Here is an 18,947-nt window from a genome sequence, read left to right as displayed (position 1 = left end):
TGACGCTCTTCGGCTGCTGGCCTTAAGGAGTTAGTTGGGGATTTTGCTGCCAAGAAGACCGGACGTAGACACTCTGACACTCTAATGTTAAAGGGCATTAATAGACTGTTTAGGCAGCTTGCAGTGCATCTGGTCTGGTCTGCTGTACTGATGAACGTGCTTGCGGTGCTGCAGAAATGTATTGCTGATAGTTTTTGTAGTTGTAAAAGAAGGGAATTCGTATACAGTACGTTTGTTGTGGTGAGGCGCGGCTTAGTGGCATCACTATGTGGGGAGGTAAATCGGTTCGTTGTGGGGAACAGAAGGGGCCCTCGGGTTTAGCCAAGCCCAGGGGCCTACGACGGGATTAAATCGCCACCACTCACACACACACACACACACACACACACACACACACACACACACACACACACACACACACACACACTTAAATGAGATTCATGTTTTGAAATACAAAACAGCAATGAACAAACAGAACCATCAGACACCTGTGATTAGCTCTGCAGCAGAGGTATAATTACAGCTTCTAATTACAGTATTGCCTCATTGTTCCGGTCTACCTCTAATCTACCACTCAATCACAAAAGCATTTACACCTGAGGGAAAAACAAAAAAAAAACTTTTTGGTTGGGACTGCAGTGGGTGAATGACTGGGAAATATCCATTAACAGTCAAAAAACTAAAAAATTTTTTTTAAAAAAACCCTCATCAGCAATGTCGCTGAAAACGCTTATATGTAAATGCAGCCAAATGCTCAAATGTTCATTACAGTCGTATAATGTGCATATCTTATAAACATAAATGGACATGGAAAGACACGGGGAGTGTTTACAAAAGGAAAATGGCATGGTGTTTAGCTGTACCTACATAAGCATTAGTTACTATAAATATATACAATAGAGAATAGCTACAAGTGCAAGCATCAGAGATATAATAGGTTTGTGTGGAATGTGCCAGCCACTACTTAAGCAATTCAGTAATTCCTGCAAAACAGCATGTAACAAAAAAATTTAAGAAACTTAATTACATATTGCATATTCGTCGCTATAGAAACATTTCCTTATACAAATTAAATACAAAACAAAATCGCTGAGATGTCTAACTTTTTTCGCACTAGCTGAGTAAATAGTTCACAATTACCTTGACATTCCCTATTTTCCTTATGACCAGACAAGCTTATCAGCTGTCAGTTATTGTTCAGGTTAGAAACGCGGGGTTGGATGGTTACCCTTCTGACAGGAGTCTGATCTGCATTACGATTAGCCACCAGCTCCTGCAGCTGCAGTGCCCCTCCGCCGATGAAACAGAAAGCCGGGCACACTGGGCCGGAGCAATCCACGTGCCCTTCCCAGAGAGGCCGGAGAGAGTGGGCGTCGTAAAAGGTGACACGGCCCTTCTCAAAGTCAAGGCTCACCCCAAGCCGGGGTGGCAACGGGTAGGTGAGACCCGTGGGCGAGGAGGGGCTGTTGCTGTTGGTGATGGGATCTCGGGTGCCATGATTACTGTGATGGTGCTGGGGCAAGTAGATTTTGCCCATCCCCATGGTGAGGAAGCAGAAGGGTGGAGGAGAGTCCAGTGCATCCTCTGCCCCGCTGTCATGACCGCTGTCCGGGTCATAGCTGGATGGAAAAAAGGGGAAGTTTGAGGATAACAGATGAATGAGGCAGCCATGGTGGTCTGTGTAGTGGTTATCAGTTCAAAATCAACTTTTTGCACCTCAAATAAATAGAAAATCTGGGGTTTGACGGTTTTTTGATTTTCCGATCACGTAAGAAAAATCTGAATTTTACAGAAATGATCAAAACCCCACTTCTTCTATTTATTTGAGAGGCAAAACGATGATATTTTACATTATTGTATTCAATTTTTTGATTTTCCAAACCTTCATTTACAAAGAGAATATTGAACTGGTAAGTGTTACAGGGGCCGCTATGGACCTTCTATGTTTTGTTTGTTTTTTTATAATATTCGCCCATTCTCTTTTTAATCGCGGTCAATTTACTATTCAAAAAGGACATTCGCACATGAAACAAACATTTGAAAGAGCCAAAACACATGAGTATTATTGAGCAGATCACAATAATTGAAAATTAATGAGCATGACTCTTTCTCTTTATCTGTTTGTCTCTCCGTCTGTTTGATTTCATATTCATTTCACATTTATTTACCGAGGACTGGCCATGTCCTGAGGAAGGTGGAACCACTCCTGTAATTTAGATTCCAGGCCAACACCGACCTGTTTTACCAGACAAAGATAAACGGGGTTAAAACCCAGTATCGCATATCTTTTGCAGCAGTTTTTCATGTGATGAAGTGATTCACCCCCTAAAAACAGCTCGTTTCCAAACAGTCTTAGGAAAATCTGCCATCCATTTCACTTGCCTTGACCAAGTAAGACCCAGGCTCCACTGAGCATGCCCAGTAGTGACGCCCCTGTGTGATGGCCACATCCCCCACCAGGAGGTCAGAGGTAAGGTGACAAGAAGTGAGGGCGAGGTCAGCGGCCTGCAGCAGAGAGAGGCCGGGGACGCTGCGGGCACAACGCTGCTCCTTACTAACCACCAGCCGGTCAGCGTGAAGACCCCAACGAGAATCCAGATAGAAGTTCAACACTGGGAGAGGCAAGGAAGGGAGGAGAGGGAGAAGAGAGATGAGGAGAGGGGAAAGGAGAGAAGAAGGAAGAGAGGAGTGGGGGTGAGGGAGCAAAGAGAGGAGAGGCGACGATAGAGGAAAGGAAAGCCAGAAAGGGTAGAGAGAGGAGACAGAAGGAGAGGACAGGACAGAAGAAAGACAAGAGGAAAGGTGCATTCAAAAACAGGTTAAGGATCAAGGAACGGCAGGAGAGGTTTGGAGGAGCACAGCAGGGGCGGTGATACAGGATTAAAGAAGGAGAGTGGCAAGGAGGAGAAGAAAAAAGAGAAGAAGAAGAAAAAACTGAGAGGAGAGAGAGCAGGGGAGAGGAACGAAGAGCCAACATGCACCTCCTCCAGACGGAGGAGAGGGGCTCACCACTGGAACATATAAGGAGTTTTAACATTGACATTACATGGCCATTATAACGGCCAAATTTAATATTAAAGCTGAAATCTGCAAATTTTCTCCGTTGAGAAATTGTCATTTTATCCATCTGCGCCATGGAGTCACAACACTGACTGGCATCTTTATTTACCATAGTCGGAGGCACTTTTCGTATACCGCTGTTGAAGTTTTTGACCGGGTAGGATGAACACTGGTGTTGCGGCAAACACGTTCCTACTCAAACAAGGAAAAATGACTGAAACGGGATGACGATGTGGCAGTGCACCTGTTGGACATACAATCAATTTTACAGCCACGTTCCTGTTTAATTTCCTGTAATTAGATAACCTGTGTTAGCTTTGGCCTGAGGATCCCGTTTTTATAAGGGTAGGGACTGTTTACCGCTGAGCTGGCGGCACATGAGCGACTATGGTGGCTACACCTCGTTTGTAGTCTGAGAAAATCAATTGCAACAGGTCTATTTCTCTCTTTCTCCTACATCTTACTACATTGCAACCCTGTTTTTCTGTGACATCGCCCCATCGGCGTCATCTCTCAAATGGACAGAATAACGACTTGCATACCAGCGGAGAAAGGACATGGATTTCAGCTTTGACCACTGAGGGAGTAAAATGCAGAGGGCATCTCGAAAAGGCTTCGACGGCGGGAAGCACTGCTCGCCGGAGAAGGCACCGTTACAAAGGGAAAGTATACATGTACATATTTAGGGAGAGCAAAAAACCCCGCAGGGGTACACAAGGAACACACCGACCACTCAGAACGCAACTCGACCAATGGGAGAGAAAAAAAGGCCACGGATCCGAAATCGATCCGTGTTGCTCAACAGTTCTTATTATGGGAGAGACAGCAGGAGGTAGAGGGGTGGATTTGTGTTGGCGTGGATGGATGCAGCAGAGGAGGAGAAAGAGATAATTATGTCTAACACAATGAGGTAGACGGGCAGCAACAGAAAATCATGGACGCACTTCTTACGTTCGGGGTGTAGATTGGCAGCGTGGAAGTACTAGAAGGCGGCGGATGGTAAGCAAAGAGCTGTGGTGTGGCAGTGATAGGACCCAATGGGATGAGGAGGTGGGTGGTGATGAGAAGGCGATCAACGGTGAGGAGGTGGGGATTGGTGAGAACAGAGAGCGAGATGGAAAGAAGAGGAAGATTGGAATGGGCAGGGGAAAAAAAGAGAATGAGTTATTCACCATCTCACTGTGGTAATCATACTAAAGCTTATGATTGTTTATGATTTTGGTGAGGACGCAGATGAGTCCCCTGTGTTGAACTTCTTGTGTGCATGTAGTGACCGAATTCAGTAACACAACTAACTTGAGTGACATCATAGACTTGTGGAATTTATTTGTCTTGTAATGATAAAAGACTGCACAAAAAGGTGACAAGATCAAACTTAATTGTTGTCTTTTTTTGGGGGGGGGGATTTTTCCCCCTTTTTCTCCCCAATTGAATTGGCCTGTTACCCCACTCTTCTGAGCCGTCCCAGTTGCTGCTCCGACCCCCTCTGCCAAGCCAGGGAGGGCTGCAGACTACCACATGCCTCCTCCGATACAGGTGGAGTCGCCAGCCGCTTCTTTTCACCTGACAGTGAGGAGTTTTGCCAGGGGGACATAGCACGTGGGAGGATCCCACTATTCCCCCCACTTCCCCCTCCCCCCTGAAGAGGCGCCCCGACCGATCAGAGGAGGTGCTAGTGCAGAGACCAGGACACATACCCACATCTGGCTACCCACCTGCAGACAAGGCCAATTGTGTCTGTAGGGATGCCCGACCAAGTCGGAGGTAACACGGAGATTCGAACCGGCGAGCCCCGTGTTGGTAGGCAACGGAATAGACCGCTACGCTACCCGGATGCTAATTGTTGTCTTTTTAAATCATGTGCTTTATGTTCAAACACATTTGCCATTTGGTGGGCAGAAGTTTTATTTGTGTATAGTCCTTTAACCTTGACTTTTCCAACCATAATTCATGAAAGATCAGGGATGTATATAATGTGCTTGCCAGTGTGTGACATTTGTACCAACATCTCGGTCACTTGTTCAGCTACAATACTGAATTGAACTGGGAAACAATAAAGGCCATCTACCAGTTCACAAGAACAGCCGGTAAATGCTGTGCGTAGGTCGGTGCATGTCCTCACCTGGTGCCGGCGGGGTGTGTAAATATACTTCCTCGCTGTAGTCTCCATAACCCGCCTTGTTGCAGCCTCTCACCCTCAGGACATACACACTGTCCATCTCCAATCTGTCAATCACGGCGCTGGTCCCGCTCACTTCATCCAATCGCTGCCAGCCCCAGCGAGCTGCAGCCAATCCTCCTCTGATGCCACCTCTGGACCCTCCTCCTGGGACCACGCCGCGACGGCGGTACTCGACAGAGAAGTGCCAGGCGGGGCTTGAGTCCGGAGGCAGTCGCCAGCACAGGAAAAGTTGATCGTAGGCCAGGGTACGCTGGGTGTCAATCACTGGGGCCAGAGGAGCTGAGGAAAACATTGGGATGAAGAGGGTGATTAAGACCTTCATTTACATGTCATTATTAGTTCTGGGCGTCAAGAAAAAATATTATCATTACAGTAATCACGGGAAATTTTCACATGCTATCGATGTATATCACAATATCTGCTTACATATGCAAAAATACCACGTTTGAGAATCCAACTCGGGTTCATCAGATTGAACTGTTTGGTAATGTGAAGTATAATATCAAACCAAAACTTATTTTCAAATAATACTCCATCAAATATTTCAGGCCTCATTTTGTGGGAAATGTTAGACAACAGATTCTCGTTATCATTCATTTAAACAACAAAATTGTGTATCCTGGTAGACTTTATCCAGATATTATCGCAGTATAATACCATTCAAAGACAATAAATGATAATACTGAATTATTATCTTGCCCTAGTTACTATCATACCAACAATAGCGAGATGTTACAGATTTGACACATGTCCGAGGATCCTTTCTTTCCCCATTTATACAGCTGCCTATCATTTTCCTGTCTGTCGTTCCTTTAGTTGTTTTTAATGGCTTTATGGATGATTGAACAGCACTAAGCACTTCCTCCAGCTCCCTGGCCTTCTCTCTCTCCCCTCTCTCACCATGGATGAAGTGCAGCTCTGTGAGGAGTTTGAGCTCTTTGCAGACGTCCAGCTGGAAGTGTCTGAAGGACGGATCAGCCGCCAGAGAGAAACACTGGAGGTTCTCGATAGATTTGTTTAATCTGGTGAGGTTGGAGGGAGAGGAAGAAGGGTTAGTGAAACGACGAAGGTGGGAAGTTAGATGAGGTTTTGGGTGGGCTGTTTGAGAAAGGTTGATGAAGAGAGAAGGTGGTCATTTGTCCAAATGAGTTTTCTGAGGAAGATATTAAACTGACTAGAAATGATGGGCTTTGTAAATCAAAGGACACCTACATTTAGAGCTGCTGCCACACAGTTCTAATATAATTCATTATCTACTAACCCACGTACTAGCGCCATCTTGTGGTCAGATAGCTATCACAACACTTAACAAGGAGTGAATGAAATGCACCAAGAGTAATCATTCCATCCATCCAGCCAGCCATCCATCTATCCATCCATCCATCCATTATCGATATACCTACTTAATCCAATTGGTGGTCACGGGAGTTGGAGTCTATCCCAGCAGGCAGGGAGACACCTTGGACAGATTGCAAGTCCATTACAGGCCCTACACACATATCATTTAAACCTAACAATTTATGGACTTCCTCTCACCTCACACGCACATCTGTGAACTGTGAGAGGAAACGGCTACACCCAAAGGAAACACAAGGAGAACATGCAAAATCCACACAGATGGGCTGGAAGAAAACCCAGGAGCCAGTCGCTGTGAGGCGACAGTGCTAACCACATAGCTACCATGCCGCCAACACCAAGAATAATCTATGATACAATTGAAATAAATATGATCAAATGATAATTTAAAATCTTCTACCACAAGATTCTCCCTACACTTCTCCCATTACTGTTATAAAAAAATCTTGAAATAAATTATATGGTAAAGACTGAAGACTATGTTTTGACAAACATTCAATAATGCACGAGATAATACACTAAATCTCATGTGCTGATAATTAGCGGGCCATGCACAGAAACCCAGTTCAACTAAACAACCTCGCCCACTTGTCTTTACATTCAAAGGGGAGAATATCAGGCAGTGCTGCCATAAATCTCCATAAATCTGACTCCAAATGGCTTAGTTGGCTACCAAACTTAACAACCACCAAGAATACAGGCATCAGTATTTCACTGTAGTTGTGAAGTGGGCAACCTCCTTCAATGGTGTCTCATTGAATTGGGCCCATGACACCTCCAGAAGGCTCAACAGTGGGTTCTGGCATCCCAGAACCACCTCCCTCCATACATATCCACACCCAGCACCCTCTGTTTACTGCTATCCTGCAGGTTAACTTGAATAACTGCCACCAGTAACTGTTGTATTGACAAAAAAAAAGAAAAAATCCCACACACATCACGTCAGTTATAAAGATTGTTCTCAGCAGCATTTGGCACACAAACCTGTTGTGAGTCTGGCGGGCCGCCTGCACAAAACAGGGTGGGTCCGTTTCTTTCAGGAGCTCCTGAGTAAATGCCATGAGCCCTGTGTGCTCCAGCAAGCTCCGTCTCTCCGCCACCTGGCCGGCCAACGCCTCGCCCCGTTTCTGTCGCGCTGCCTCCAGAGCCTGGGTCAGCGAGGAGTGGCGCTCTGCCAGAGCGGCGGTCAGATCTCTGATGCTCTGAGCCAACTGCTCTCTGGCGGCTACACTGTTCACCTGGTTGGGGAAAACACAAACAGGGGAAACAAGTTGGGACAGTGCCAGCACCTGACTAGATTGGTTTAATCTGATAAAACGAGAGGTGGGGGATGAGGATGAGAGGTTAAATGACGTTCACTGTGACAGGTTTGCTCTCTGCTGAACATCATTCGACTGACAGCAAAGATGAGCTGGAAAGCACTGGAAATGCATGCCTAAAGCTGGTAACCTTTAGGTAGACAGCAGGAACTTTAGCACAAATTCAGACATTTTTAGCTCAAGTCAAGAAAACGTCTTGATGTCCAGATGAGCTGGTTCAACTTTTCTGGGGCCAAGTCAAATGACCAAGTCTCACCTTCCTTAGTTAATGCTGCATTTAACAAACTTTCTAAATGAACTCCACTACTTGCGAAAAGAGATAATAAAACATATCCCGGCAGCACGGTGGCCCAGTGGTTTAGCACTGTTGCCTCACAGCAAGAAGGTCCTGGGTTCGAACCCCAGGCCGTCCCAGGTCCTTCCTGTGTGGAGTTTGCATGTTCTCCCTGTGTCCGCGTGGGTTTTCTCCGGGTGCTCCGGTTTCCTCCCACCATCAAAAAGACATGCATGTTAGGGTTAATACTCCTGTCTGTGCCCCTGAGCAAGGCAATGGAAAGAAGAGCTGGAGTTGGTCCCCGGGCGCTGCACTGCGGCTGCCCACTGTTTCTAGTGTGTATGTTGGGATGGATTAAATGCGGAGGAGGAATTTCCCCACGGGGATTAATAAAGTACATCTTATCTTCAAAAAATAATTCAAGAGTACAAATATTGAGGATAAAAACTGATCATGCACAGTACAGTAAGTTAAAATAATTTTCACACCACCTTATTTAATTGCAAAAAGTATTAACTGCACAAAGGTACAGTAAAGTGGTATGTTCATTAAGGTGAAAATGTAGCCTTCCACAAAGTTCAATCCATTGACAGACTGTCTCAAGGCCAGAATTTAGTGAATCTGTTTTAATAGTATATCCAGCAGCCTCTTTTCACAATTTCCCTTTCCTTTAGCTGTGTTTTTTTATGCATCTAGCATTATCTATCATATGTGGGTCAAAGCTGCTCTCCAGTGCTCTAAGTGGAGCATCAGAGCTCAAGGCTGGGGGAAGTGGGGACAATCGCTACGCACTGATTGGTCGATCACCCTGTCTATTGTTATTCTGCAAGGCCAATTTGTAGAGTGCTTAAAGAAAATAAAGGATGCAAAGTTAATAAAAATAACCACAAAAGAGACAAGAAATGGAAAAAGTATGCCCCAAATCCCAAGAAACATGCACACAAAGCCAGTCTGAGAACTCCTTCCATGAAAAGACCGGCATTCAAAGGAAAAAGAAAAGTGTGTGTGTGTGTGTGTGTGTGTGTGTGTGTGTGTGTGTGTGTGTGTGTGTGTGTGTGTGTGTGTGTGTGTGTGTGTGTGTGTGACACCATCCAAGTGTGGTGAGAGATTTATATCCTCTAATGAGCAATCAGGCAAATGCCAAATAAAGACAAGCACTTCCCAAACAGACAGGTTATTTAGGTGCGTTTGGTGATTATGATAATGGATGGATGGATGGATGGTGATTATGCGCACATCTCTGTATTTGTGAGCATGCTCGCAAATAAGCATTAAGTCTCCGATTGAAATGAGATCTTAAGTCTTTATTTTGCATGCTTACATCTATCTGTAGGGGGACAATTTGCAATTTGTGGACTTGCTAATCAGACGGCTACTTTAACAGGCTTTAACAGACTCCCAACACAGTTTATGAACTGAGAATTTCTTTGCGTTCCCCACACCGGCACAGGTTGAAACTGCTACTAACTCCATGCCAAATGAAAACAGAGACAGAGGGGGAGAGGAACCCTATAAGTGACACACAGGCCACTAATAAGCTGAATTTGGCTTATCAATATATATTTGTATATCTGTTTTATGATCCTCTCTGCTAATCCCTATGACATTATCATATCATTTAATTTTCAGTTATTTGCAACTATTTCTGTCAAACATTTGTATAGTGTCACTAATCTTGTTTATATCTGTTGTATTAGCAGTAGGGGATGTAACAAAACCATTTTATCAGCTGACAACAGTGATGGGCGAAGTCCAAATTCCACGAGTCAATTTATCCCTTAGCAGCCAAAGTGCAGCAGGCTTTGTGATAATAGCAACCTGGCGAACGCAGCTTGGCTCCCTTCCAAAGCAGACAGTAAAACTGACAGTATTAGCTACAGCTGTTTTTAAGACAATTTATTTCGTCGGCGGCCGGAATTAAATCTCTAATCGGTGATATTTTGCCGGTCCACAGTGCGAGTCACCTCGGTCTGCGTGATGGCACTCTCCAGCTGGGTAATCTGAGCCAGAACGGTCTCCTGGTTGGACAGAATGTAGTTCATCTCCTTGGTAATCTTCTCCTGTGAGAATAAACGGTCAACACAATAGACAGACAACACATTTACAGCAGACAGTCATAATCCTACTAACAACATGACACACAGCACCTCAAATATTTGCAATTAAAACTATAAAAAACAACTGTCAGCTCACAATGCCAACATTTATTCAGCCACTACTTGAATAATAGTTCCTGAAAAGACGGTGATCCTACAGTGTACTTAATACAATTGACTTCATATCTTCATATCTGTTAGTGAAGCCTAATGTAGCATATTTCTGTGCCGTATGTATTGACACTTGCATACCAAAATAAAAATATTACAGCAAGATTTTGACATCTCTTCTGGCAAAATAACTGTTGGCATCAAAGTGAAACTCACTACAGAATAATATTGAAGTTAGTGTTAGTGTGAAGACCTTAAACCTAGTTAATAGCAGCATTTTAGAGGGTAAAGTAATCTTTGTATTGAGTGAATTAACAACCAACAATCATCTTTTACCCCCTAAAACAAATGTAAGCCATCTTGGAACAAATGTTTTCAAATCATTCCTCAAACTTTTTGTTCCCACCCCCCCTTTTTCTCCCCCATTGTATCCGGCCAATTACCCCACTCTTTCAAGCTGTCCCGATCGCTGCTGCGCCCCCTCTGTCAATCTGGAGAGGGCTGAAAACTACCACATGCCTCCCCCGATACATGTGGAGTTGCCAGCCGCTTCTTTTCACCTGACAGTGAGGAGTTTCGCCAGGGGGACATAGCACGTAGGAGCATGCTATTTCCCACAGCCCCCCCCCCGAACAGGCACCCCGACTGACCAGAGGAGGCGCTAGCGCAGCGACCAGGACACATACCCACATCCAGCTTCTCACCCACAGACACAGCCAATTGTGTCTGCAGGGACGCCTGACCAAGCTGTAGGTAACACAGGGATTTGAACCCCATGTTGGTAGGCAACGGAATAGACCGCCACACTACCTAGACACCCTTTATTCCTCAGACTTGATTTTAACATTAGAAGCCTTTTCAAAAGATAAAAAAAATATCTGCAATTAAAATCTACATTCAATGTTTTTGCAAATGCAGTTTTTGCAGAGTCCCAGAGTCCCACCTTTAAGGCTTGGTATGCATGGGCCACCGGCAATATCTTGTGCCCAGCATGGAGACGGCGCAGCTTGCAGAGGGGACACAGCAGGCGCTGACAGGACCTACAGTAAAACTGCAGTTTCTCCTGGTCGTGCTCTGGACAGGTCAGAACCTGGGGAGCAGAGTGAAACAGAACAGAAACAGGAAGACTTCTGTCAAATTAGGGTTAGGGTTAACACAGTAGCGTCGTTGAAATCAGGAATCAGGAGCCCTCTATTTGTCATCTCATTTCATGCACCTGCGTATATGACATGAAATGAAACATCATTTCCCCCAGCCCACAGCAGTCAACACAAAGACAAACACACACATCCAAAAACTATAAGAACTACAAGAACACATATATCCAAAGTAAAAAAAAGAAAAGAAATCACTGTCCAGGAGAATGAACACCAGCCAGGATGACTGTTGGAACTGCTGGTCTGTATGGGCTAGCAATTAGCTTAGCCTGTCCCGCTTCCGCGTCCTGTCAGAACACACTCGGTGTTTCCTCATCAGGCGCAGCTCTGGGCAGGGCCATGGTGCTTGGGCCCACTGGATGCAGCAGACCAGGCTCCCCCAGCCAATACAATGCCAGCTCTCCCAGCCAGACACCTTCAACACACCACCCCGCCCTCCACACGACCACACTAAAAACACAGTCAAGGCTAGGTGAGGCTGCCACCAGACCGCCCTCGGTGTTATCGGAACTGCCGGTCTGCACGGGCTAGCAGTTAGCTTGACCTGCCCTGCTTCCGTGTCCTGTCAGACTGCCCTCAGTGTTACCTCTTCGGGTGCAGCTCCGGGCAGGGCAGCGAGAAACACACGACAGTGTGTTAGGGAGCGACGTGATGAGCATTTCAAAGGTCTGGACGTGTGACTTTAAAACTGCCTGATTTATCATTTACAAATGGGCTGTTTAGGCGAAGAAATAGATGTGTTTACAAAAGTTAGCATCATTTTATTTTATTTTATTTTTTGCAAATCAAGATTTTTATTCTCTACCTTATTACCTTTTTTTCCCCCTTCACCATAATTGGAGTACTATAAGAAATGTAGATGCAATGAATGGATGAGTGCGTCCCCAACGTTGCTCACCTTAGGTCTGAAGTTGAGTGTGGGCTGGATGTGTTCGTGTTGAGCTCGCGGCGTCCCCCAGGGATGGTACAGCTTAAAACACTCGTTACAGAAACTGGCCCTGCAGTCAGTGCAGCCCTTGGTGGCCTCCAGTGCCTGAGGAGGCTTACAGAACTGGCACATGACAGCCACACTGCCAAGGCTAACTGTGTGTCTGTACCTGAGAGAGAGAGAATATGGACAATGGGTAATAACAACATATTGGACTTAGTGAACACAAACTGGGACCTTAATTTAACCCGTTGTTCCCGTTGAGATCGCATATCTCTTTACCAAGAAAAAAGCATGAATGACAGATGGTGAAAAAGTTGAAATTGAAGTTAGGTTTTTATTTTAGGAACAAGTCTTGTTTTTCTCTCGATGTCAGGCGAAGACTAGTTGAAGCAACATTCTTGCCTGTTCTTGACTATGGGGAATTACTGTACATGAACGCATCAGCCCATTGTCTCCATATGTTAGACATTGTGTATCATGGAGCATTACGGCTTGTTACAAACTGTAGAGCGCTCACTCATCACTGTGTCCTTTACTCCAAAGTCAGTTGGCCTGATCTATCAACACGGAGATTTAGTCACTGGTATGTTTTTATCTATAAGGCCATTCTGGATACCCTCCCCTGTTATTTATCTATCTTTCTGTCCATAAAACATGGCGCTTATGGTTTACAGTCTCAGGACACCTTGTAAATGACTTCCTAAAGTTCAGACTGAGCTGGGCAAGAAGGCCTTTATGTTTTCTGCACCATCTGCCTGGAATAGCCTGCAGAATAGACTTAAACTCCAGGACTTGGTTACTCTATCTGAATTTAAAGGTATGGTTAAGTCTATGAAATATGAGTCTACTGGAAATTGTAAATGTTTCAATTGATAACAGGTTTGCGTCTTTTCCCTTAATTTTTATGCTATTTTGCACTTTGAGCTATTCTGTTGTCTTCATGTGAGTGTGTGCTGAAACTGGTGTACTGCTGCCATTCTTGGCCAGGTCTCTCTTGTAAAAGAGATTTTAATCTCAATGGGACTAACCTGGTTAAATAAAGGTAAATGAATGAAAGATGTGCGATACAGGCTTGCAACATAGAGCGATGAGTGTATGCGAGAGTGAAAATCGACATTACTTGAAGGATGTGGCCAGAATGAAAATAGCATAATGAGTAGGCAAATAGCCCTAGTACCACAGAATAAGACAAACAGCCTGAATTTGGTTACACATAGAAAACAAATCTGCTAGTCTGTGGTCCTCTGGTGAGTGCACTGTCGGCTAATGCAGCCATGTTGCAGTGTGTGCACCGCTGGATTCCTCAACAGCTCAGCTCCTGCTGATTGATCTGCACTCAGCATTTGGACACACTCCTCCACCTGCTGGTGTTCAGGTCTTGAAGTGTTTAGCGAATGATAAATCGCCGCATTTCGTAGGAGTTGTAGTGCCATCATCACAGTATATGATTCATGTTCACTGCTGTGTGTGTGAGATCATGTGCATTTGCCCATGTGGTTGTGTGTGCGGGTGCATGTGTGTGTGTATTTTTTTACCTCTCCACTATACGCTCCAGGGTGAGGTTGCGAAGGCAGTCTGTCAGACCCTTCTCCCCTAGCTCCACTTCTCTGCCACAGGGGATGCAGGGGAACATCATCACCAAGGGCGGGCCTTCCTTCCGTCGTCGTCCTGGGTATGTACCATATCCTGGAGACAGGGGAGATCACGGGGCAGTCAGGGTGGATCCAGCAAACTGAACAGATATGTCAATAATGAGCAAAGGAAGGGGGAAAATGAGGGAGAGGAACCTCAACTCCGCCCCCCCTTTCGCTCCCCAACTGTATCCGGCCAATAACCCCACTCTTCCGAGCCGTCTCGATCTCTGCTCCACCCCTTCTGCCAATCCGGGGAGGGCTGCAGACTACCACATGTCTCCTCCGATACATGTGGAGTTGCCAGCCACTTCTTTTCACCTGACAGTGAGGAGTTTCACCAGGGGAATGTGGCACGTGGGAGGATCATGCTATTCCCCCCCCCCGTTCCCCCCGAACAGGCGCCCCGACCGACCACAGGAGGCACTAGTGCAGCAACCAGGACACATACCCACATCTGGCTTCCCACCCGCAGACACGGCAAATTGTGTGTAGGGATGCCCAACCAAGCCGGAGGTAACACAGGGATTCAAACCGCCAATCCCCAAGTTGATAGGCAACAGAATAGACCGCCATGCCACCTGGACGCCCCCAGGAACATCAACTCCTAACACACCTGCAGTGTGTCCGGAGATGACATTAAAGAGTTTAGCTAATATAGATAGTTAAGCTCACATAAGCACAACTATGATGTCATAGTTTGCCCATGTACTTCCTCTAATCTCTTCTTCCCTTCTTTTCACTATTACCGCGTCGTAATTTAATGTTAAGACCCCACCACCAACACCAGCAACTCACTATTAACACATGTAGGGCATTCTGACAGGCAGAATCAGAGATGTCCCCTTTCCCCTTCTCTACATATCACATCAACTGGCCATATGCACAATTAATCCAAACCTGCCCGTAGGACACGGTCAATGGGTCGCTGCTCGGCTTTAGGTGTGGGCCTGCGAGCTTGGCGGGGGGAGCGGGTGTTGGGCGTCGAGGCTGGAGAGTTGGGCTCTGGGGGAAGCTCCGGGGGTGGGTAGCCATTCGCCACGAGAACTTCAGAGGCACACATGAGGCAGACGCTGTGCTGGCACGGTAAGACCACTGGTTGTTTCGCTATCTCCTTACATACCGGGCAAAGCAGCTCTCGCTCCATGCTCCCCATGTTTGCCTGTGAGAGGCAGAAATACACGGGATCACTCACTGTAAAGTCAAGAACATTTTCACTTCTTGCAGAAAAAAACAAGACAAGCATCCACCGAGAGAGTATTATTAGGACGTCTCAAAAAAAAGCTGAAAATAAAAGTAAACCAAAATGTACAAGTATGGATCATACAGAACACACATGGAACATACAGGATGGCATAGTACTGATGTGTGAGCAACAAGACTTGAGGGGAAAGATATGAAAGAAATTTTAAAAAAAAAGAAAACATTAGTGCCCAAGAGAAGATGTGTACAAAGAAGAGGCAGAGAGACTAAGATGGAGTAGAAGAAATAAGGAGAGTATAGGTAAAAAGAAGGAGCTCTCTGGTGCAAATACTGTATGACCACCAGCAAAGCCGGCACAACAGCTGATATAAAGGGTGGCCCAAGATGGGCCATCGAGAAGCCACTGCTCTTGTTAAATATTGATTAAGGATGGGATGTTAATTATTGAATCACTGCACCCAGTGCATCCCTGCGGTGAACTCAGCTTTTCATATTTGCATGAGCTCTCCGGTCAGTGGCCATACATGTCCACTTATGTTTCCACTGACATCATCCATGAGTTGTGGTAGTAGTATTTTCCCCAATTCTCAAACAAAATCACTTAATTCATCAAGTATACAGCAACTTCAGACAAGGACGACAACTTAGATAATGGCACAGTACATATTGAGGGTATACTGACACTGGATCTCACATCCTGCACATTGCAAAGGGACCACATAAGACCTGTAGTGGATTGTGCATAGCACACAGTGAGGCGAGTTGTGTTTAGCTAGAAATCAATTATGCCCTCTAGATCTTTTATTAAAAAGACTTTATACACTTTATAGCATGGTTTAATTTGGAAATTTGTGACCATCACATTGAACTGGGACATGCATTCCTCTACATGGGTCAGAGCACTGGTGCAGCCATGATCAGCGCACCTACTAAAGCAATTGATGGACACCTTACAATGGAAGTAACATGATGATGGCGATGGTGAACATAATGGCAGGGAAACTGCAACCTTACATGACAGTCACTCTAACTAGAAGGTCACTTGGCCACCCCTATCATGATAACTGAGATGAGGAAAAAAGAGAGAAAGGTAAGGTAAAGCTTATATAATGTCCCTGTGAAAGTAAATAAGACCTGGGGAAGAATCCTAATCACACCCACTCTCCGTGTTTCTTTGCTTGAATACCTGACAAATACTGACCAAGCTCTTTCAAGATGATGTAAAAAAAAAAGATGCATTGCATTTGATTTTGACAGATGCACAGAATATGTGGTTTCTGGGGTGCTGAGCAGCCAGTTTAAGCAAGCTGCTTTTGCCTCTGTACTGTAGAAGACGACGGTGGAAACTGCAGCTAAAACTGTTGACCCATGTAACCGTTGCAGGGACGCTAGTGTTAAAGCCACATCACTGACAGGACGAGTTTATTTCAAAACCAGGGCAGTGCAGAGCAGACTGGCTGGCTTTGCTGCAAGGGCGATTCGGGATTTCATCTTCGTGACGTTATGTCCTATCAAGAATGTTTCTCTCACAAATGCAACCCCAATGTGTCGTCCCAAAATAAAATGTGCTTCCTCTTTTCCTATAACAGAAGATTCTGCATCTTTGCCTTCTTGCTACGTGAGCATACAATACAGTGGATGCCTGTGAGGTCTTAAGCCTGTTAAGGTTTCACACACACGCGCACACACGCGCACACACACACACACACATTTTGATAATCTGTATTACACAGAAAATCACACACACACCACACAAACCCCGGCTGCATGAATAACCTATAACACAGAAAAGATTGGTAATGTTGAGAGACATAATGGTCCTCACGGCTCAAGAGAAGAATAATGGCATACAAAATGAAAAATAGCTCTGCGTACATGACTACCATAAAGAAAATGTCACTGTCTCACTTGTGGTCAGGGATGAAATTTGTATACGGTCACTTAAGGCCACAAATACACAGGTCTAACAACTCAATGGACTAAAAGAGTGCAATCAAAGTAACCCATCCCTCAGTCACACTGAATCTGTCCGTCATTCCCCCAATGTCATCCCCGGCCTATCCCGTTTCTCTATGATGCAAAAAAAGAAAATAAGCCCATAGCTGCTTCAGACGGGTGGTCGCTGCCATGCCCGTCTAATCGCAGACGTCTGGTTGCGGTTTATTCGCAGGTCTGAAAACGTGATCGCGCCACGCCGTGACCGCTGCGCTGACAGAACATGCGTTGCGACAGCGCACCCTTACCTTCACCTGGGATCTGGGCGCCATGACAGTGGACTACGTGTACATCCCGAGCATGAGGGGAGCGCTGCTGCTCGGAGGGATGGGAGGGGTTTGAGGCAAACCGACTTCGTTCTCACTTTCAGCGTCCAATATAGATACGCACACAAGCACGGAGAGCTATTATTAGGCGCGAAATTCTCATACAGTTGGCAGATACGTGGTGAAATTGTGTCGTGGTTTGTTTTCCCCGAGCTCTTAGGAGAGACGTGTCTCCAGAAGACTACTTTTCGCCTGTCGTAACACGGTCTATTGTTCTCCTCTCTGCAACCTGGGATAGCGATACAGCACAGCATCACACGGTGCCCTGCGTTCTGCAGCGCAAGGTGCTGGTAGCTACGTCTGCATCCCGTCGCCATGGAAACGGTTATTCTTAAGGAGAAAAAAAATGTCAGACGATGGAGCCGAGCACATTTTTTAACGACATGAATTCTGCTAAACCAAAAGGACACAAAGGCATGGTGTTGTTTTTTTTTTTGCCTTTTTAAAAAGAAAAACATCTCCCCTGCCTCCGTCAAAGACTTACCCGTTTCTGGAATATCTTCGATTTCAGAATTGTCATTTAGCATTTAGCGTGGTTTTGCATTAAGTAGTGCGGGAATCGTGCAACAACCCCCAACCCGATTCATGCTATAGAATAAATGAAAATGCGGATGAATGAAAGTGTCTAGACAAATGAAAATATGAGTCACAGCATCAGAAAAAAAAATCTGATCACATGTGTAGCCTAATGTGGGATTGTATTTCTGATCAAAACTGCGGTTCATCTTGAAGGGAATCGTGGACGTTGCAGGTAACGCCACGGGCCAAATGCTGTGGGTACAGGCCCATCTGTCAGGGACGGTCCGACAGGTGGGACACGGAGGTCCCCGTTTTTTAAAACAGGCAAAATGTGTAACAGACATTAAAGGAATGGAAACATCCAATTGCAACACAGACAGACGTCGCCGATTTCTACTTACACTGACACGAACCAACGCATCCATCGCTGCTGTGACCGTTTTCAGATCCGACTCTGCCATTTTAAGAAATGATTGAACTCTTCGTCATCATCGTCTGGATATAAACCAGCTATAGGCCACAACCTCAATATGCGTGAAATGTGGCCTTCTGTGTTTTCGGATGTTTAAAACCCGATTTGATTCTGCGATCGTTTTGCGTAATGGACATGTACTACAAGCAAGCCGGTGGACATTTTACGCGCACAAAATGGTCTGAGTAGTTTTTCTAATTTAGACGTGAAAGACACACACACACACACACACACAAAAACCCAACAGCGATGTCCACATCTGATTTAAATAGTACACTGAGGCGACCCTGCAGCTTCAAACGCTGACCAAATGCT

At 45.4% G+C, this 18,947-nt stretch overlaps 1 protein-coding gene across 1 annotated transcript; it reads right to left on the bottom strand.

The window, feature by feature from the left end:
• Positions 1-1,186: 1,186 nt before the first annotated feature.
• Positions 1,187-18,624, bottom strand: trim46b (tripartite motif containing 46b). The gene is made up of 12 exons (XM_056298022.1): positions 18,562-18,624; positions 15,018-15,279; positions 14,022-14,172; positions 12,454-12,652; positions 11,342-11,488; positions 10,156-10,251; positions 7,583-7,836; positions 6,143-6,264; positions 5,183-5,521; positions 2,383-2,612; positions 2,169-2,236; positions 1,187-1,619 (listed from the first exon to the last, which is right to left on the bottom strand). The coding sequence occupies exons 1-12, from the start codon at positions 18,619-18,621 to the stop codon at positions 1,187-1,189; spliced, it is 2,361 nt and encodes a 786-aa protein (XP_056153997.1). The 5' UTR covers positions 18,622-18,624.
• Between the last annotated feature and the right edge of the window lie 323 nt (positions 18,625-18,947).

This window comes from Lampris incognitus, chromosome 18 (assembly GCF_029633865.1).
Source record: "Lampris incognitus isolate fLamInc1 chromosome 18, fLamInc1.hap2, whole genome shotgun sequence".
NCBI classification, from domain to species: Eukaryota; Metazoa; Chordata; class Actinopteri; order Lampriformes; family Lampridae; genus Lampris; species Lampris incognitus.
Note: the sequence above shows the minus strand (reverse complement) of the source record. Positions and strands in the feature narration are given on the sequence as shown.